The sequence below is a fragment of the Psammomys obesus genome, unplaced genomic scaffold, assembly GCF_907164565.1.
Source record: "Psammomys obesus unplaced genomic scaffold, mPsaObe1.curated_primary_1811, whole genome shotgun sequence".
NCBI classification, from domain to species: domain Eukaryota; kingdom Metazoa; phylum Chordata; class Mammalia; order Rodentia; family Muridae; genus Psammomys; species Psammomys obesus.
The window spans coordinates 3,758,780-3,779,830 of NW_026596064.1; the positions used below are offsets into that span (position 1 = coordinate 3,758,780).

Genomic DNA, 21,051 nt, shown 5'->3' on the forward strand with positions numbered 1-21,051 from the left:
ATGTAGATCAGTATACATAGTTGGGGGTGTGACTCTCCAGTGAGTCAGAGAGGCATGTTTAGTCAACTATTAGTATAAGCAAGCCAAGTAGTTTTAAGAGCATGAAGGGATATGTAGTCTTCTATGCTAGCTTTGGTTTGCTGGGCATTTGAGCAAACCTTATAAGATGAGGGAGCAAGATTTTAGTTTGAGGATACAAAACAGATATCTCTCCTTGATAGGACGATTCACCATCAGCAGGGCAAGCATGAAATTGTGATTTGTGAAGGCCTTTTTCTAGGCAATCTTCTCTACAATTTGAGTTGTAAATCCCTGTCTCTTCCCCTAGGCCCTCACTGTTTCACCCCTAGAAGGGGCGGAAAAAAGCAGAGGACCACCTGAAAGAGTTTCCCATCACTGTTTTTTCTGAGTTCCTATGTCCAGCCTGGATGGATGAAGATTGTGACCAGGTTAGAAAACTCTGGTCAGTCTTGCCTTTAAGGTGTCCAAGATCCAAGTGATGGTCTGTTTGTTGATGTCTTTAGTGGCTTTTGTTTTCTTTTTAAATTAGGGATGATGAATCCAGGAGATGACAACAACCACTTTCACAGCAGCTGAGGTAGTGAGGATACCTGGATAGGGTTCCTTCCTGATAAGTTCCAGGGTCCAGGCAGGGATCCTCTTTATCCAAATTAAGTATCCTAGGTGGAAGTGGTGGGTAAGTTCAGAGATGGGAGATGACAGAATTCCCTTTACAGTCCGGTCAACAGCCTGACAAGTTTCCTGCAAAGCATGCAAAGGACTAGAGAAGGGAGTGAGCACACACATTACATTCTGCTGCCCAGGAAATCTCTCAGAGTTTGGGGAGGATGGGAGGAGTCTCCCAAACACAACTTCAAAAGGAGGGGTCCTGGTAAAGAATACGTGGGGCCCTGAGCGGGGCAAAGGTGAGGAGGTTGGCCCAATTTTTGGCAGTTGCCACAACCAATTTGGTCAGTCTCCTTAAGAGTTCTATTCATCCATTCTACCTGACCCAAGCTCTATATGAACAATGTATTTTCCAAATAATATAGTATACTTTTTTTTTTTTTAGATTTCAAGACACTTTGGCCATGAAGGCCAGGCCATTATTGGACCCCAAAGCTAGGGCAGTCCAAACCTAAGAATCATTTCTTGAAGAAGTTTCTTAGGAACTACTGGAGGAGTCTCTGTTTGAGTAAGGTAGATTTCTATCCATCCTGAGAAGGTGTCTACAAACACTATATTTATATTTATAGCCAGAAGGAGTAGACCTGACTGAACTCAGATATTCACTAAGAGCAAGGGCCTTTTTAAAGCAAAAACCAAGCCTATTAGCTTGCTCAGCAGTTTCAGGCAATGGGTTTAAGCAAGCAGTTTAACAGAGGCTAAGATAAGCTGACCTCAAGTTCCTAGGGTAGAGTTGGGTAATTTTTCTTCAAAATGCCTTGCCCTGTGAAACACCTGGTAAAATCTGTTTGCATGAAGTCCACTGTTGCATTCCAGGAATCTGATGGCCTGGAGCAGTGACTCTTTTTATCCCTTGGAACCATGGCCCCTTTCCCCTAACCTCTTTCATTTCCTGTGTGTAATTCTTTTTAGACTAGCCAATCAGATAAGACTGTGAGGTCGGACCCTAGCTAGTCAGGAAAGGACACAATCACTACTTGAGTTAGCATAAAAGCCAAGTGGACTTCCAGTCTTTGTGTTCACTCTTCAGGTTACACCCTCTTGATCAAGAGCCAAGTCTGCTTGTCCAGGAATTTCTGTTGGAGTGGTGGGCTCTTTCTTTGACAGCCCAAATTCATTTCTAACATTAGGGAAGTGGGAGTCGTGGGAAGAGTTGCAAAAGGGTGTAAATGTGATTAAAGTACATTTTACAAAAACTGTCAAGGAATTAATAAAAGCATTATTAAAAACTTAAAAAAATTAAAGCATAAAGGAGAGAAAAAAAAGGAACAAACTGATTCTAAAGGGTTTACCTAGCTCTAGTATTCTGGACAGAATGTACCGATTCCAAGTTCCCAGAATTCTATACATTCTCCCTCTAGACATAGGTGCTTTCCTATGTTATTAAGGAGAGAGTTACAGAATAGAGTACATAGGTCAGGCCTCCCAAGAAGTCACATCATTAAAGCTTAGCAGGCTCTGGAAGATAGGCAGATTCTGTTTCCAAGATGGAAGAGTCAATGGGGTTGTAAGGATTGAGTGTCCTGCTTGTAGTATGTTTTCCACTTAATGAAACTTCAGAGGGACCAAGTTTCCTGTCTGGAATTTCAGACTGAGTTAGGCATGCCTTTAAAAGATCTAGTTCAATTCCTGACTGACCCCTCCCCCACCCAAATAGCAATTCACCCTCTTCTATCAGTTGAGAGATGTCCTCCATCTGAGCTTCTATGTTTCATGCTGGGTAATTTACATATGAAAGTAGAACTTGACATGCAAACCCAAGGCTTCAAAAGCATCAAGAGTCCTCTTTCTAAATGTCAAAAAGAAAAAAAGTTCACAGTCTGGACATTTCTACCTTTGCAATCTGCAGAGGCAGCTGGCTAACTTCCAAAATGGTCCTCACCAGGCCTGTAAGGCATGACAGTTTTCATACAGTCACAAGACCAAAGACAAATGGGATCCAAGGAAGAGAAAGATGGTAAGATCGGGTAGATAAGCACAGTGCACACGTTTGAAGTTAGTGACTGACTGCAGTCCAAAGGAGAGGATGAGGCTCTATAAATACAGCTCTGCGTGTCTCTCACAGACACTTCCTTGTAGTGGGTTTTAACTTGTACAATCTGCAGAACACCAACCACAACAGGGTTGTTGTGACTGTCTCCTTGGAATGTCTCTCATGTGAGTAATACTCTGCTCAGCCCGGTTTTATAGTCTGGTCCCCGGGCCCTAGGGGATTCCTAGCTCAGACTGCTAAATCGGGATTTTACTACGGTCCTCTGTTTCTGTCACCCTGTGTCAGCCCACAGCAAGCTTCTCTCCAGGCAGTGAGTTGGATGCAGACACAGCAGAAATCATAGAGACCCAGGTCCAAATTTTACCTGTGTTTACTTGCCTGTAACTTTGGCCAAGGTCTGCCAGTTCCCCGTGTGCTTACTTGCAAAATACGTGCATTAGAAAGAAGTTCGAGGTGATAACAAAAGGGTCCAGGACTCCCACTTTAGTATCTGGACAGGGCAAACTTTACTTCCAGTCAACAGGGTCTTCTCAGGAGTGGGAACACACCAAGTCTAGAAGTTGCTTTTGGATCTAACTCAGGTGGAGACTGTTTCTTTCCCTCATTGGTTGGGGATCTGACAACACAGTTTAAAGATTGGCTGGTGTAAAAAGAACCTTTGTGAAGGAAAGAAAGAAAATCTGGATGGTGTCAGCTTCTTTATTCACTTAAGCTCCCAGAATGAATGAAGCAGTGTCTTTGTATAAACAAAGGCTTTACTAGGTAGGAGGTGTTATTATTTTTAAAATGATGCTCACAACAGATATTATATGAAAGAGGTATTTTGGATGGAGATGGAGAGAAGGGGGGAGGAGGCACTCTAACAGAGAAAAAGGAGAGACAGAAAGGAGAGCAAGAGAGCAAGAGAGTGAAGAGGCAGGGGTCCTTGGATCCTGGGCCTCTGTGGGCAGCAGCCAATGATGACATTACAGGTGCCTAAGCAACCTGGGACTGGGCTAATGCATCAACTTGTGAACTAACATCCCTCCCTTTTTCTTCAATTAAGAAAAAAGGGGGGAGGCAATGAGGTGGGAATGAGGACATCAGACTGCTTTTCGTGTAAGGCAAATTAAAGCATATAAATGCTTGGCTACCATGCAAGGGGGGTAAGAAAGAGGGAGAAAGCAAAAAAAAAAAAAAAAAGTAAGAGCATCAAAATGTCCAGATACTTGGTGAGGAGGAGGGGAAGGCCTTGCCCTGGAAAGTTCAGGGTAGACAGTGGGGTTTGCCAGACATGCCCAGCAGCAAATAGGGACGGAAGAATTCTGGGAGAGCCTGGAGCTGTTGGTCCTGGGCCTGAAGCATACCACTTCAGCCTTTTGTTGATAGTAAGTGGTGATGGGTGAAAAAATCACTCATCTTTAGCTACCTCCTGCTGACACTAGGGTGACGATAGGGAGGCCAAAAGGCTGAAATGCTGGCCAAGTCCAGGAAGAACAGGCTGTTTTGATGCTGTCCAGGATCTGAGAACATCTGCGGCTGGGAGGGAAAACTGCAGGTCCAGCTTGATGCAGTCTGTGAGGTCAGACTGGAGCACCTGTGGTGGCTGCTTTGGCGCTGTCTTGGATGTAGGGAACACAATGTGTCTAGTAGGATACTGGAACATGTAGATGGGCAGAAGACAAAGTTGAGCAGGTTATGGAGAAAATTTCTTTTAGGTGTATGTTACTTTTAGATGTACGTTTGAAATTTTGGGGAAAGCGAACAGGGATGGAAGGCTTGGATCAAAGAAGAGAAGCTTGAACTCAGGGAAAATCCATTTACTGGAGAGAACCTCCATCTACCTGATCACTGATATTAATTAAAAATGTTTTGGTTTGGATCTGTCATCTGAGGAATAGTGAGGCCAAATTTGGCTGCAGAAGTGTGTAAACTGAGAGGCTCTTGAAGTGGGCTCTAGGCATATGAATCTGAAATTATTTAGAAAGCATCTCAGAGGAGAGCCTGGGGGTGTGGTGGAAGACATGATTCCCATGGGTGAAGAGAGAAAAGTAAATCAGTTCTGCCAATCTTTGGGGCATTCTCACAAAGTCCAGGAGAACCCGAAATACAGGGGCACAAGCTGGCAAAGCAGGTTCTCACGAGCAGTACCAGGGGCCACAGGGAAGGCTCCTGGGAGACGTGGCTGGGAGACGTGGCTGGGAGACATGGCTCACCTAGTACTTGGATTTCCCAACAACATGCACAACGCACACGAAAGGAAAGAAAAAGACAAAAGACAGTGTAAGTAGAAAGAAAACGCTTATTTACCCGAGAGAAGGCACCTGTGTGAGGGTCAGTGAGAAGGGCCAACCATGGGTTTGCAGGCTGTGGTTAGAGGGTACCACCATTCCCCAGTGAAATGGAGAGATACCAGTGAGTCCCTCAGACAAAGTGGAACTCACCAGTCTGCTGATGTGGGATATATGGATGTAACAATTGGGTAGCCAGGAAAAAGGAGTCCCCAAACCAGGGAAAGGTGGGAGGAATTCCACCTTTTGAGATAGACAATAGGTGTAGTATTTATCTGGAGCCCAATCAACCCGAGAAGTGGATTCGGGTGAATTTTCTTTCAGCTTACAAGAATCCCTTTTGAATTTTACAAAGGAGATAAAACTTTAGACATGCTAGCATCATCATGGTACTTCATAGTGAAATAAGCGGTGTGGACATACACCTTTGTGTCAGCAGTATAAACACTCTTCAAGGTGAGCTCTGGGAAGGCAGAAGCCGTTTGTGAAGTAGAAGGGGCAAAGGCTTATTTGATCTTAGCTTTTGGTATGATTACACATTATGGAAGAGAGGCTTCTTTTCTCTATCCAGAAGACTAGTCTAGCAGAACGAGAAACAATTATTATGTTTATATTTAAAAGACAGACCAAGGAAGATTTCAAATCTTGAGCTTGGAACTATGAGTGTAGATTGTATAGTAGAATGTTTTTTCTTTTTTTTTTTTTTATCAGAGTTCGATTAATAAATCAGGGCTCTAATGATAAATGTCAAAGCTCTGGACAGTCACTACAACAAGAGGGGATAAAATATTTGCATACAAGGTGGGGAAATAAAAAAAAAAGGTTTGAATTCTTTGTTGCAAACACAAGTTCTATAGTGTTTGATAGAAAAGGCTCTTATTTATTTATTTATTTTTGTTTTGCACCAGGAGCATTTTCCTGCTAGGGGCTTTATCAGGGTCTGCAGGAGATTGGGAACACAACCTCCTCCAGCTCTCCTCAGATCTCCACCAGGCCACCAGCATCTCCTGGGACAGGCAATGTTCCTCAGTCACTAGGCACTTGCTTATTTCAATCCCTGCACATTTTTGTTTGTTTATAACAAAAAATGATTTAGAAATCAAAATGAAAGTTCCCCATACACGAGCCCCTAGGATGCAAACCAGGGCTGGCTGCTCCGGCATTTCAGCATGGCCCTTTAAAACAGTTGCCGGACTCTGCTGCCTTCTGTCTTCACAACGAAGAACTGTTCTGTGCACTTTGGAAACTGAAAGTTAAACATAACCAGGAAACCGAAACTGTTCTTTGTTTTTTTTTTCTTCTCCTCTCCCTCCCAGAACTGAACAAGACAGTGAGCTGCTTACTAACTCCCGGGCCTCAGCCACCTCTGAGAATGCTGTTCTCTGATTTCAGTCCTTGGGAGCAGACGTTTCAAGATCTGATCCAAGAGGAGAAACCTGGGGCCTACTGGACCTTGCAGTTAAGTAGGAACATTGTTCCAAATGCTGCGGCCGTGGGATGGAGGCAGTACCAGCAGACAGTACCTGGCAGGTGAGTGGGCTCTGGGCAGCTGGTCCTCCTGAAGGTCCCCCCTAAGCACAGAGGCTCAGCTGAGCTGATAACAGCCTCTGACAGCTTGCTGTAATAAAAGAACACATGTGACTACCTAGATTCTCCACCCTTGTGGTCATGGAGATGGTTAGGGTTCCCTGAACTCCATGCCTCCATCTTGGTTGGTTGGTTTCTTTGTTTTGGGTTTTTTTTTGTTGTTGTTTGATTGTTTATTTTTTTTAGACAGGGTTTCTCTGTGTAGCCTTGGCTGTCCTGGAACTCCCTCTATAGATCAGGGTGGTCTCGAACTCAGAGATCTATCTGCCTCTGCCTTCCGAGGTCTGGGATGAAAGGTGTGCTGCATCTCGCTTAATGTGGGAAGTTTCTTGCCCTGCCAGGTCCCCTTACAAACATGTTTCAGGAGTTCTTGAAGAGTGCCTCCAGGTTCCTACAAATAAAATACATACAACAGAAAAATGGATTTATCTACAATTTGGGTCCAAACTGGGACACAGCTCTTCCTAGTCTGTTTCCTGCCTTCCAAGTAGCAGTGTTGCAGTTTATAGAAAAGAGGAAAGAAACTCTGCATAAACATGTTACCGGAAATGCTGGAGTGCCCTACTGTGGTTGCCAGATGATACCAGGGAAGGCGGGGTTTCTTCTTCAGGTTCTTAATTCTCCAGTTGAAGAATTTTAGGAGGGACACTCAAATGGGAGCTTGAGGGTGATTTTATTAGAGTTAAAAGGAAATTGGGAGAGTAGGCAAGCTCTGAATCCCAGCAGCTCCCTGGAGGAGAAGGGCCAGAAGGCCCTACCCTGTGAGTTAAGGTGCTGTGATGCTGCATGGTCTTAGACAGCCACACAGCAGGGGTGAGACATGTTGAGACCAAGGAAGCAAGGCCAGTGTCATGAAAACATGCTTACAAAAGGGGTAGGAAGGAGAAAAGGAAAAGTTATGTTTTTCTGAGTAATTCAGAAAAGAGAACAGATTTATGAAGTCAGGCAAGGAGAGCTACCATGCTGGATTATGTACGCTCCTCCTGTTAGGAGCAAGAATCCTGCCAAGTACAGAATCATTAAGAGGCTTTATCACCTATCTCTCCAGCATGGCTTTGGGCAAGCCTGCCTTTTTAGGGGTGACCCCTCCTTCCTGATGGGTGGTCCTATTGAACAGGCTTGGCTGGACAATTGGAATGTTAAATATCCAGCCAGGGCCAAATATTATATTATCTTGACTCAAAGGAGTTTTTCCCTTACTGGGCCTGTATTGCCATTCTAAGACGTAGATTTAGTTGTAGGATGTGTGGGATTTGACCTTCTCAGGAGACACAGAGTTCTTATTCAGGGGCCAGAGCTTCTGGGGCAGGCCTTCTCCATCCCCAGCATGGTATTTCCTGTAGGGAGCTGGGAAAAGGAGGACAGAGAGATGGCTCAGCAGTTAAGAGTACTGACTGCTCTTTCAGAGAGTTCCTGAGTCCCATTCCCAGCAACCACATGGTGGCTTACAATCATCTGTAATGGAATCTGATTCCCTCTTTTGTGCATGAAAACAGAACAATCATATACATAAAATAAATACATCTTTAAAAAAAGAAAAATGAAAAAGGGGAAAAAAGAATTTCAAGGGCATTTCCTGTGCAGTCCCATGGCTAAGCCTGACCAGCCCCTTTAGGGTGGAGCAACTCTCCTTGCCTGGCCCCTGCTCACTATTTGTTCCTCAGAATTGACTATGCCCAAGCAGCCATGTTGTGTATCACTTTACAGAGAGCTTGTGGATATCAAACCCAGGTCTGGGAGTGACTGAGGAATGTCCCTGGCTTCTTGGGTATCCTCCCTGTAGTTCCAAACTAGCTCCAGGTTTCCCTTCCTTGTAAGGAGAGTGAGAATGGCTAGCCTGAGAAGTCAACCCCTCTTTTCCTAGAACCCTGGGGCCTTTTTCTAGGACCCCCTAGAACCCTCAGATCTTTTTTAACCTCTTCAAGGGTATCTGCCCTGCCTCCTGCGTACTGGGTTCTACCCCTTATGAACCCTCAGCCATAGGTTTCCACCTTCTAATCTGTTAGTCATGTTGCTCATTAGGGGTGATGTTCTGTAGTAGGTAGATGAATAAGGTTTGTTTCAGTGGCCTAGGCTGAGAAAACAGTCCTTTCCCACTTACCCTTTAGTTCCCAAGCAAGTTGTGTGTGTATACATTTTATTATTCACTTTTTTCTTTAAGCTGACAAGGGGATCAGCAATACCTGTGAGGAATGACATAAAGATAAAGGGACATAATGCTGAAAGGTATCAGTATTGCCTGTCTCAAAATAGGCACTTTATAAAAATTTCATGTTATAATGAAGAAGAAAGTTAATTGCACATAGTAGCCATTCTCTCTCTCTCTTTCTTTCTTTTTTTCTTTCTCTCTTTCAAGACAGGGTTTTCTGTGTAGCCCTGGACATCTTGGAAATTCATTCTGTATACCAGGCTAGCCTTGAACTAAGAGATCTGCTGGCCTCTGCCTCCCAAGTGTTGGGGTTAAAGGTGTGTGGTGTGCCATCACAGACTGGCTAATAATTCTCTCCTTTTTAAGACTTCTAGAGAAGCTTTTCTCCCAACAAGGCAGACTCAGTGTTAACAGAAAGGTATCTAAAACTGCCCCTTGTTCTTGTTTATCTGTGGCAGTGTCGCTCAAAACAATATGAAGTTCTTCACATTGAAGGAATTCCGAGAATTTTTTTCTCAGGTGAGTGATCAGCTAAAGACACTGGCCTTCTTTCTTCTTCCTACAGGTTCCACTGTTCCATTTGTAAGAGAAGTTGGATTTCTGCCCAAGTGAAGATCTTATGCCACATGTACCGGGTGCCTGGGACATCTCAGGGCCAGGTGCTCATGAGGATCTTTGCTCAGCGGTGCCAGAAGTGTACTGAGTCTCAATTTGAGAATCCTGAGTTCTCCACAGAGACCACCAAAAGGATTCTGAGTGGCCTAGTGAATTATATTCTGTATAGATACTATGGACATGGCACCAGGAAGATTCCATCAAATGTACCTTTGGATGAGAGGGTGCCTTTGGATGGGCCCCATGACGCACAAAATTGTGAGGCATGCACTCTCGGCCTACATGGAGGGTGTGCCCTTATACCCAAAGCAAAGCTGCCCCAATCCTCATCTCCTTCACCAAACAGAAAGGGAAATAATGCTGAAAGGCACTCTCTTCTCCACAGTTCTCCAGCCCCTATACCTAAAGCAAAGCTGCCCCAATCCTCATATCCTTCACCAAACAGAAAGGGAGATAACACTGAAAGGCATTCTTTTCTCCACAGTTCTTGTCCACCAAGGAGCCATCATTCTTCACCTCAGACTGGGAATAGAGGCTTTCAAGAACACATAGAGCCCCATGACACATGGCTACCATTGTTTGGGCTTTTGGCTGTTGCTGCACTTACCATTATTGGTCAATTGTTTAGATAATAGGTTTATCATCTTGTTTTAATTCCACGGCTATCAATAAAATGAATGCCAGTGAATAGTTTGAGATCAAGCAAGGCCAAGTATATATTATAAACATAGTTTGCTGGACATACTCCAAAAATAACCTAAAACATGACAAATACATAATAGACCCAGCAACAAATTTGTAGTGAATTGTTAACTAGTCTGTGTTTGCTTGCTCACTTATTGTTATCGAGCTGTATTGATTAAATCTTGAAAAGAACTAATAGTCATGAGTATTATCATATACTTTCTGTGTCACACACAGAAATGTTCCACACACACACCAAAAATGCCCTTACCCTAACCCCTAACCCTTGAACTTGTGAATAAGCTATAATTTGTTGGAAGAATGGACTTTGTAGACATGATTAATTAAAAGATCTTGATGTAAATTGTCTTTATCAGGATGAATAATAACAGAAGGGCCTGTCTTGTTTTGTCTTTTTAATCAGGACTCACCAAAAACTCATGTTGAAAGCTGGGTCTTAAGGTGATAATGCTATGGTAGGTAGCAAAAACTATAGGGTATGAGCTTAAGGGAGCGTGGCGTTCTAGGGGTTCTTGTAAGCTTATTGAGCCCAAACCCTTTCCCTTCTCTTCCTTATTGGTCACCATAGGGTAAGCAACCTTGACCCCCTGCCTTAGCACAGGTCACCAAACAATCATCAAGTAGCCATGTTGATCCCTGAAAAATGGAGCCCAGATAAATATTTCTCAGACATTTTGTCAGAGTAAGGGAAGTCCAAGGGATACATGGCATGCTAAGAAAGGGTCAACAGAAGGACAGAAGGTTTGAACATGGAAGCACAGGTTGCCGAGATGTGTTTCAAAAATGAAGGAAAGGCTCGCCAACCAAGTTACAAAGCTAACTTCTCAGACTCAAGCAGCAGGAATGAGCTCTTCTCTGTGGCTTTCCATTTGAATCATATTTTAATTATTATTATTCTTTGAGTATGTTGTTGCAGCATTCTAGTTGAGACAAAGCTGCAGCCATCCTTGTATTCAGCTCCCATTTTGTTTCTAAGGTGAAACTAGTTCAAACATTTTAACTTCTCAACTCTGCTTCCTGGCAGCAGCTGTTGATAGCTGCCCTTATATTTCACTATGATTCAACAATGTTATAACTCGTCCTTGACCGTCTATGTACTTGGCTACACTCTGGTCGCACCCTTCTTATCCACACACGTAGCTACACTTCGAGTGTACTCTAGAACCTAAGCCCTGTCTCATTTACCTCCCCTGGGACCAACCAGCTTAAAGGTTAGCTGATAACACTTATTCTTGTTAGCCAAAAACATACTATTGCTTTGTACGGTTAGGGAGAATGCATTACTGCCCTCCCCGTGTCTTCTGCATTCGCTTCTTTCTATAAAACCCTGCTGTGAGACCTAGCTGATGTCACAGTTCGACTCCCAAGTTCCTTCCTGTGTTCCTGGTCTGACCAGTCTTGGGTGCTGTATTCAATCAACCATCAGTATCTAACTGAGACTGGAGTCTTAGTGGTTTGTGAAGCTATTCTTATACTAAAGCAGTGTGTATGTCTGTGTTTGGTTTTGTGTGCCTATGGCCATCTATGTATGTGTGTGTGTGTGTTTGTGAACACGTTATGCCACAGAGCACATGTGGAGGCTCGAGGAACACTTTCTGGAGCCAGTTTTCTCTCTCTACCACATGAGTTCTGAGGAGTGTGGAGCTGAGCTCATGTCAGGCTTGGCTGCAGGCACTTTTATGAGCTGAGCCCTTCTACTGTCTCAACTCTTAACGTGACACCCGCTCAGTGAGGATGACTTTGGACATCACACCTCCAGAGCTGTGAGCTCGTAAATCTGTATTAAGCTACTAAGTTTGAGGTCATTTATTCAGCAGCCATAGGAAAGCAGCATCATAGAAGGAATCAGGCCTTAAAATGGCTTGTATATGTTAGAAATATGGATTCTTCCCATTCCCTGTTGCCGCTCTGTCCTATAAAACTCACTCGAATTGCCCCAGCACTAAGGGATTCCGTTGGATTTAATACTTCCTGGAGCTATTGTGTTTTCTCGTGGCTTCTAGGAGTGGACTGCGAAGTCGGCAAGGATTCACCAACCTGGGACTCCATGACATGACAACTGCATCTTTTACCCATGGATGCTTCTGTGTGGCTGCCTCACTGCCTTCACTATATTACCATGTTTAAAAACAACTTCTTTAGGATATCAGACCTTCCAGTCTAAGTCACCCGAGCTTATCACCTTCAATTTATATTTCACTTCGTCATTATTATTGAATTGTCCCCACCTCTTCCCTCCATATTTCCCTGTTGTCCTTGGTCTGTACTCAGTACAGGATTGTCCACAGGCAGTAAGGAGGCACTTGAAGTTTGTAGACAATACTATATACTTCTGGGAAACAATGGCAAATAGAACACTACAAGGTGATTGTGCTTTTTGAATTTAAATTTTAATTTTTTCTATTAATTACAGTTTATTCATTTTGGATCCCAGCTGTAGCTCCCTCCATCATCCCCTCCCATTCTCACCCTCAGTCCCTCTTCACCTCCCATGAGCCTCTCCAAGTCCACTGATAATGGAGGTCTTCCTCCCCCTCCATCTGACCCTAACCTATCAGGTCTCATCAGGACTGTCCTGTCTGCATTGTTGTCCTTCGTGGACTGGTAAGGCTTTTTCCCACTCTCCCAGGGGGAGGTGATCAAATAGCCAGCCACCGGGTTCATGTCAGAGACAGTTCCTATTCCCCTTACTAGAGAACCCACTTGGATACTGAGCTGCCATGGGCTACATCTGTGCAGGGGTTCTACTTTTACAAGGCAAAAGTAAGCACAGAAAGGTCCCTTGGAGACAATCAGTGGCTACTAAAGTAATTTTATCAGGAAGTAGAAGAGGCCAGAAAAACAAAGACAAAAATATCCATTTCTATTTCCTTTCAAGCTACCTCCACCAGCCTCTATTCAAATCACAAACTAACCACAAATGTGTGTGTGTGTGTATGTGTGTATATGAGAGAGAGAGAGACAGAGAGAGAGAGAGAGAGACAGAGAGACAGAGAGACAGAGAGAGTATGTGTGTGTGTGTGTGTGTGTGTGTGTGTGTGTGTGTGTGTGTGTCCTGTTTCCATGTGGCCTGGGAAACTGACCTGGAGGCTTCATTTGTAGTCTGGTATGTGAATGGCATTAAAAGAGGGAATGATCATGCTTGCAGACAGGAGCCTAGCATAACTGCCTACTGAGAGGCTTCATCCAGTGGTTGATGGAAACAGATGCAGAGTCCCACACGGAACAATACGGCAGAGTTTGGGGAATTTTGTGGAAGCGTGGGAGGAAGAATTAAGGGAGCCAGAAAGATCAAGGACACCACAAGAAGATATACAGAGTCAACTAACCTGAGCCCATGGGGTCTAACGGAGACTTAACCACCAACCAAAGAGCTTGCATGGACTGGACCATGTAACAAATGTACAAATACACATATGTAACAAATGTGCAGCATGGTCAACATGTGGGTCCCCTAACAATGGGAGTAGGGACTCTCCATTACCTGCCTTTGAACACTTTTACCCTAGCTGGGCTGCTGTGTCTGGCCTCAATGGGAGACAATGTGCTTACTCGTGTGACTTAATGTGCCACAGTGGGTTGGTGTCCCTTAGCAGCCTCCCCTTCTCTGAGAAGAAAGAGGGGGGGGATGGAGTAAAGGGGGGAGGTGAGGGTGGGACTGGGAGGAGAAGATGGAGGGAGCTGGGATCAGGCTATAAAGTGATTAAATATTCTTGCTGAGTTAAGAACCACTCAGCATTTAGGATCTCTGGACCTGCAAGTGTCTTGACTCTTATCTACGGGAAGCACAAATATAGCAACTAAGTAAATATGAGCGTTGCTAGGCAGGGCTGCTCCTATTCGCACTCCTTGTTTTCTAATAGAACGTGCATTTACATATTGGAACCACATTGCCCAATCATGATCATTGATTCAGGCTCCAGGGGCATTATTGATGGTGGTTTATCTTCAACGGAGCATGTCCCAGCTGCACCCAGAGCTAACCCTTTAAGATATTGACCTCCCACCAAGTTTTTATGCTGGCAGCTTCTGCATAACACCACATTTGACAAAAGTAGGATTTCCCACAGTCATACCACTGCACCTGTAACTTCCAAAAGTTAGGCACCTAGGTCTAAAGTGATGGTTTATGGCTTGCCCATTTGATATGGCAAGAAGATAGATTATTTCATGCCTGTTGCTCAGCTTCTGGGAGTTTGTTAGTCATCATTGTTTTAGTGGGGATATGCCCTGATCCACCCTGCTCCTTCACATGGCGTTCTCCGGTGTACATATATGCATACACATTTCCATTTTATTTAAGGATATAATCTATACTGTTTTTTAAAATAATTTGACCTAAGCTGGAGTCATCTGGGAAGAGAATACTCAAATGAGAAAATGGCTACATCAGATGGCTTGTAGGCAAGTCTGTGGGGGCATTTTCTTGATCAATGATTGATGAGGGAGGTCCACCCCTGGGCAGGTGGTCCTGGATGGTATGAGAAAACAGGCTGAGCAAGCAAGCCATGGGGAGTAGTGAGCCAACATCAGTGTTCTACCACCTGCTGCAGGCAGGAGACCTTGCTCTAGGGTCATGAGAGCAGGAGAGCTGGTCCTGCCCCTCGGACAGCAAAGGAGAGCTGGCCCTGTCCTTTGGGCAGCAAAGAAGAGCTGGCCCTGTCCTTCATCAGCAGCAGCACTCAGGAGAGTTGGTTGGTCCTGCACCTTGCCTGAACAGTACAGTAGAGCTGACACTGGTGGCATGGGCACAGGTGAACTGGCCCTGATGATGTGACAGTGAGAGAACTAGCCCTGTCACTTGCCTGCTGTGTGGTGACATAAGCAAAGAAGGAATGTGCTCCACTCCAGCCCCTTGCCACCTATGGATAGGCAGGAGAGCTGGCCCAAAGATCATCAGAGCAGGAGAGCTGTCCCTGCCCCTCGGGCAGCAAAGTAGAGCTGGTCCTGGATATGGGGGTTGCAGGTGAGCCAATCCAGCTCTGCCTCTTGTCTCCCATGTGGTGGGATTGGCAAGGGAGAGGCCCTCCCCTCCCATTTTCCCTTACCACCATCAGAGGATGGGAGAGCTGGTCCTGCCCCTCACTTGTGCAGCACTTAAGAGAGTGGGGCCCTGCACCTCACCTGGACTTCAGGGTAGAACTGGCCCTGATTTTTAAGGTTTTTGGTCAGCCGACCTCAAGGGTATGAGAGCGGAAGAGCTGATACATCTCAGGCTCTGATCCAGGGCTTTGAGTTGACCCATCTCAACCCATCCCTACTCCATCTATGAACTTCTAGAGCATATGAAAGGGCTGGTTCTACAGATCCAAAACTACAGAATCTGCATGACACAGGGTAACAACAAGATATCCAAGAGGAGTCCCAGTGTTGATAGAGTAGCAGAAGTCAGAGGCTTTGAACCAGAACAATGAGTCATTGCAATAAACATTTGCAAGCAAAGAAGTGTGGACAAAGGGTATATTTTGGGACACACTGTGACACACTACAGCTTCCACAATAAGACTTTTTTTTTCTTCTGTTGGTGGAGAGATTGCAAGAGTGGTGGGTGGGTAAAAGAGGAGGGCAAGATAAGTGCAATTGAGGTACATGATGTGAAATTCATAAAAGCCAATAAAAAAAGTTTTTTTAAATCATTATTTTCTGTATATTGCCTTTACTATGTTTAGTAAGTGCCTTGTATCCCTGATCTCTTCAGGACTTTAATCATAAATGAGTGTTGGATTTTATCAATTGCTTTTTCAGCATCTAAGGAGATTACCATGTATTCTTTTTCTTTCAGTTTGTTTATATGGCAGATTACATTGATGGATTTTCATATATTGAACCATGCCTGCATACCTGGAATGAAGCCTACTTGGTCATAGTTGGTGATATCTTTGATGTGTTCTTGGATTTGGTTTGCAAGTATTTTATTGAGTAATTTTTCATCAATGTTCATAAGAGAGATTGGCCTGAAATTCACTTTCTTTGTTGGGTCTTTGTGAGGTTTAGGTATCAAGGTGACTGTGGCTTCATAGAATGAGATTGGTAATGTTCCTTCTGTTTCTATTTTGTGAAATAGTTTGAAGAGTATTGGTGTTAGCTCTTCTTTGAAGGTCTGGTAGAGTTCTGCGACAATTAGGAATAGTGCTACCTCAAGATCCAGCTATACTACTCCTAGGCATATATCCAAAAGATGCTCAAGAATACAACAAGGAAATTTGCTGAACCATGTTTACAGCAGCTTTATTTGTAAAAATCAGACACTGAAAACAACCCAGATGTCCCTCAGTTGAGGAATGGATACAGAAATTGTGGTACATTTACACAGTGCAGTACTACTCAGCAATTAAAAACAAGGAAATAATGAAATTTGCAGGCAAATGGTGGGATCTAGAAAAGATCATCTTGAGTGAGGTATCCCAGAAGCAGAAAGACACACAAGATATATACTCACTTATAACTAGATATTAGACATATAATATAAGATAAACATACTAAAGCCTGTACACCCAAGGAAGCTAATCAAGAAGGAGGACCTGGGTAAGATGCTCAACCTTCATTCAGAAAGGCAAACAGGATGGACATCGGAAGAGGGAGAAAACAGGCAACAGAACAGGAGCCTACCACAGATGACCTCTGAAAGACTCTACCCAGTAATGTATTAAAACATAATCTGATACCCATAGCCAAACCTTGGGCAGAGTTCAGAGTATCTTATGAAAGCAGGGGGAGATAGAAAGACCTGGAGGGGATAGGAGTCCACAAGGACAGCAACAGAACCAAAAAATCTGGGCACAGGGGTCTTTTGTGAGACTGACACTCCAAACAAGGACCATGCATGGAGATAACATAGAACCCCTGCAAAGAAGTAGCCCATGACAGCTCAGTATCCAAGAGGGTTCCCCAATAATAGGAACAGGGACTGTCTCTGAGATGAACTCATGGGCTGGCTCTTTGATCACCTCCACCTGACTGGGAAACAGCCTTATCAGTCCACAGAGGAAGACAATGAAGCCAGTCCTGATGAGACGTGATAGACTAGGGTCAGATGGAAGAGGAAGAGGACCTCCCCTATCATTGGACTGGGGGAGGGGCATAGGAGAAGAAGAGGGATGATGGGAGGGTGTGATTGGGAGGTGATGGAGGAGGAGGCTACAACTGGGATCCAACATGAATAAACTGTAATTAATATAAATAAAATAAAAATTAAAAAAAGAATGCAAAAGGAAAAAATCACTACTTTCTCTGTGATGACGTATTGTAATATAATCAGTTTGCCACCCCAATTATCTGTCGTGTATACTCAGGGGATACTATCTCGTTATGGGCTCATATGTTCATGGGAAACTGAGATATCAGCAATAAAATATGTATCAATCTAATTTAGAAGAAATTCATTCAATGGGGCCAATTCATAGCCTCCATCCCCACTTTTATAGCTAGTTCACAAATGTAATCAAAGTACCAGTACTGAAGGGACTAATGACAGAAACTCCCAATGTCACTCATTCTCTCTAATTGGATGGTTTAGGGTCTTTTCTCTGTTGGGAACTTTCTGGTAGTCATTAACATAATGACTATGTTTTGTTATTGTTTTTGTTAATGTTTTGTTATTGTTTTTTACATTTTGTGTCCATCTTAAAAATTCATTCACATTTCTCTTCCTCCAGTCTCACAGCTTCTTATCTGTTATACTTGAAAGTTTTAAATGTTTTTAAAAAGCTTATGTGTTTAAAGCTTGGTTCTCAGCTGGCAGATCAGTTCATTGAGAGATGATTGGATCCTGAGGTCTGACCTAAAAGTATTACTGCCACAGGTAGGGCTTTGGATTTGACCTGACTGGAGAAATGAGGGAAAGCAGAAAGGACAGACAGACACATGGAATGAAAATCTGGGATTGGGTGGGAAACTTCATCTGTGTGTGTGTGAGTGTGTGTGTGTGTGTGTGTGTGTGTGTATTGCTAAATAAGGAAGTGGACTTATTGTAATATGAAGTTTAGAACAGTATATGTTCCCTCTCTCCTTTCTTTCTTTTTTCCTTCCTTTCTTTTGTTTTCTTTCTTTCTCTTTTTTCTTTCTTCTCTTCTTTCCTTTCTTTCTATCTCTATGCATCTCTGGCCAACATGGATCGGGCTGACCTCCAACTCATAGAGATTTGCCTGTCTCTGCTTCTGTCTCTGCCTCTGTCACCTGAGTGCTGGGACTATGGGCATGCATGGTCATGCAAGGTAAATTTACATTTCTTAAGTTATGTACACATGTGACTATGATAAAAATATCTCTATCTATCTATCTATCTATCTATCTATCTATCTATCTATCTATCTATCTATCTATTTTTACATTCTACTATGTGCTTCTCCTCTTTCTCCTCTAAAATTCCCCTGCCTTTTCTTGTTCCCTCAATCATCTTCAGCTCCAGTTTTAGATGTGATTACTGTTGTGAGATTCTAAGACAGAAGGATATTTTAGATGCTCAACAACAAAACAACCCTGGACTACCACGACTTATACCATAAATATAGAAGTCCATCATCCCAAGGTGATCATTGTGATGGATACTTTTGATCACAAATTTGATTGGATTAAAGACACACCCAGGGCATCAATGATACTCACTCTTGTTGCGTCTGTGATAGTGTTATGTGAGAGTGGGAGAGATTCATTGTAAAGTTGAGCAGCAGCATCTGTAGGTAAGGACCCTGGACCAAGTTAAAGGGAAGCTTGGAGAAAACCAGCCGGGCACTTCTACTCCCCTCTCTTTGCTTCCTAGTTGGTGCCATGGACTAAGCCTTTCTCACCACCATGCTTTCCATAAAGGACTGCATTCCTCTGAACTATGAACCCAAATTAACCTTTCCCTCATTAGGTTGATTTCACAGTAGTGAGAAAAGCAACTAAGAAAACAATCCATGGCAGGCATGATTGGACTCCGCCAGAGGCAGAGTGTCCCACCGGCTGTAGTGACTTTGGAATCTGCAACAGAACTGGTAAAAATATATCTTTTTTTTTTTCATTATCACCATATGTTACCAAACTCTCAGTGATTGCAGTCCAGTAATGTCAGGGCCAGGGATATGGCTGGCAACCTGGGGAGTGTCATTCTATTTACATGCTGGAGAGCTGACTTGATTCCTACAGTAATGGATGGGAACAGTCCTAGAAGAAGAAATTTCAGTAGTATGTCCTGGCCACCAGTGAGGATTATCAGTTAGACCACGTAGACAAACTAGGTTCTGAAGCACATTTTACTCGGTGAATATTGTAAATACTGAGCTGATTTTCAAGCAAATGGGCATTTGACCTGAGCAGGCTCTGTAGAGGCTACTGTTAACAAGATCAGGCATCCTCTGAAACGAAAAAGGCTTCTTTCCAGGCTAAAAGCTAGATATTTCAAGGACGCTAATGCAGCCTCAGGCCTCTGCTCAACAACCTTTCTAGTTTTCTGGCTTCTAACACTGTCTGCATACTCACTCTGGTGAACAAGGCATGAGAGCACAAACATCGTTAGGCCAAATGGCAGAAGGAGAGTCATCTCTGGAGACTCAGAAGGACGGAGTCATCTGGTGTTGGTCAGAAATGATCTCTCAGTGAGAGCCTGAGCCATGCCCTTTAGCAGAGTGGAAGGACTAGCTGCTTGACCCTGATGCCTCAACAAGGACCCAAAGGCACAGACTTCCATTTAAGCATGTCATCTATGCAAACACTCAGGGTAGGGGGTGGGGAGGTGACATGGCCTCAGGATTGTGCTAAAAGCTGTAGTTCAGAACAAGGAATATATCTCAGTTTTGCACGGAGAAGAGTAATGTGTAAGGAGAATGGAGGTAAATTGGGCAAAGTGAAACAATATACCCTGGTTCTTAGAGACTTTCAAGTGACCTCAGAGTTGCTGACAGCCTTCAAATATTCTAACAATTTTGGCGGCTAAAGAGTGGGGACAGCAGAGGGTGACGTCATCACTAATTTCCATCGCTGACACAGAGAATAAATGGCTTTTCTCTGAAGATCCTGAGATGCCAGGAAGGGGGGTGGGGAGCTCTCCCAGGTGGCTTAGTGACTACAGTACCTTAAAGTATCTCTCAGGAGCCCTCCTGGCCTAATGCATCATTCAAAGAGATAAAGGAAGTCAAATCTTCGGAGGCAGAGCTGAGTTGCTTGTTCATAAAATCATATGTCTTATACAGAAAGCAAGTCAACATGTTTCAGAAATTTTGGTAAACTCATTCACTAATGAGGAGAGAATAAGATTTTAAACTGTCCCCCAAAACCATTTCAGAAGCTAGGTATGAAAAAGCAATTTAATGACCTGCCATATTATAAGCGATACAAAAAAAAATGGCTTATGTTTCTTAACAGGATCATAGACTATAACATTTAGGCCTGTCAGTAATGATAGTCAGAAATTATTTGTATTATTTGTATTTCCATGGAACAAAAATTTTTAAGTGATCCTGTACAGGGAAGCATGATAGTCTAGTCCATGGAGGGTTAAGCCCAGCCTTGAAAATACAGCTAACAATACCTCTGGTCTGTTTCTCAGTCTGTTAGTCAGATTTCCATCACTTTGAAAAATGCCCGAGAGTAACCGGTTTAAGGAAGCAAAGATTTGTCTCGAGGCTCCTGATTGCGCTCCATGGTCACTTGACTTCTCCTTGTGAGATAGACTGCCATGGTAGAACACATGTGCTTCAGTAAACTTGTTCACTTCGTTGTGGCTGAGATGGAGGGAAGATGGAAAAGAAGGGAGGGAGAGAGTAGGAGAGAAATTAATGAAAAAAAATGAAATGAGGACATGGTGGAGGAGAAGGTTTTTTTGTGGATGCCAGAGGTGTCTGGAATGGTCCAAACTGAACCTGGTCATAAGAGTAGAGAAGGGGATGTTTTGTTAATTATAAAGTGAGAGAGGAAGAGAGAGGAACCAGGAGCCAAGGGGCAGGAAGCAAGCCAGGAAACCTGCATAGCCAAAATGGCTGGGTTATATAGGAGTCAGAGAAGCCGGAGGAAGGGAAACCCAATGCAGGCCCTGGGTTGGAGAGTTCAGGGTATGGGGTGTCAGCCAG

At 43.7% G+C, this 21,051-nt stretch overlaps 1 protein-coding gene across 3 annotated transcripts; it reads left to right on the forward strand.

Annotated features, from left to right (window-relative positions):
- The first annotated feature begins 6,197 nt into the window (after window positions 1-6,197).
- On the forward strand, window positions 6,198-12,256 carry Rtp4 (receptor transporter protein 4). 3 transcript variants are annotated; one of them, XM_055625249.1, is made up of 3 exons: window positions 6,198-6,480; window positions 9,145-9,205; window positions 12,010-12,256. In XM_055625249.1, the coding sequence occupies exons 1-3, from the start codon at window positions 6,323-6,325 to the stop codon at window positions 12,055-12,057; spliced, it is 267 nt and encodes an 88-aa protein (XP_055481224.1). In that variant the 5' UTR covers window positions 6,198-6,322; the 3' UTR covers window positions 12,058-12,256. The 3 variants fall into 3 exon arrangements, with proteins under 3 accessions (XP_055481224.1, XP_055481223.1, XP_055481222.1); XM_055625248.1 differs by lacking the exon at window positions 12,010-12,256 and adding an exon at window positions 9,786-9,859 and having other exon boundaries at window positions 6,199-6,480; XM_055625247.1 differs by lacking the exons at window positions 9,145-9,205; window positions 12,010-12,256 and adding an exon at window positions 9,252-10,349 and having other exon boundaries at window positions 6,209-6,480.
- The last annotated feature ends 8,795 nt before the right edge of the window (window positions 12,257-21,051 follow it).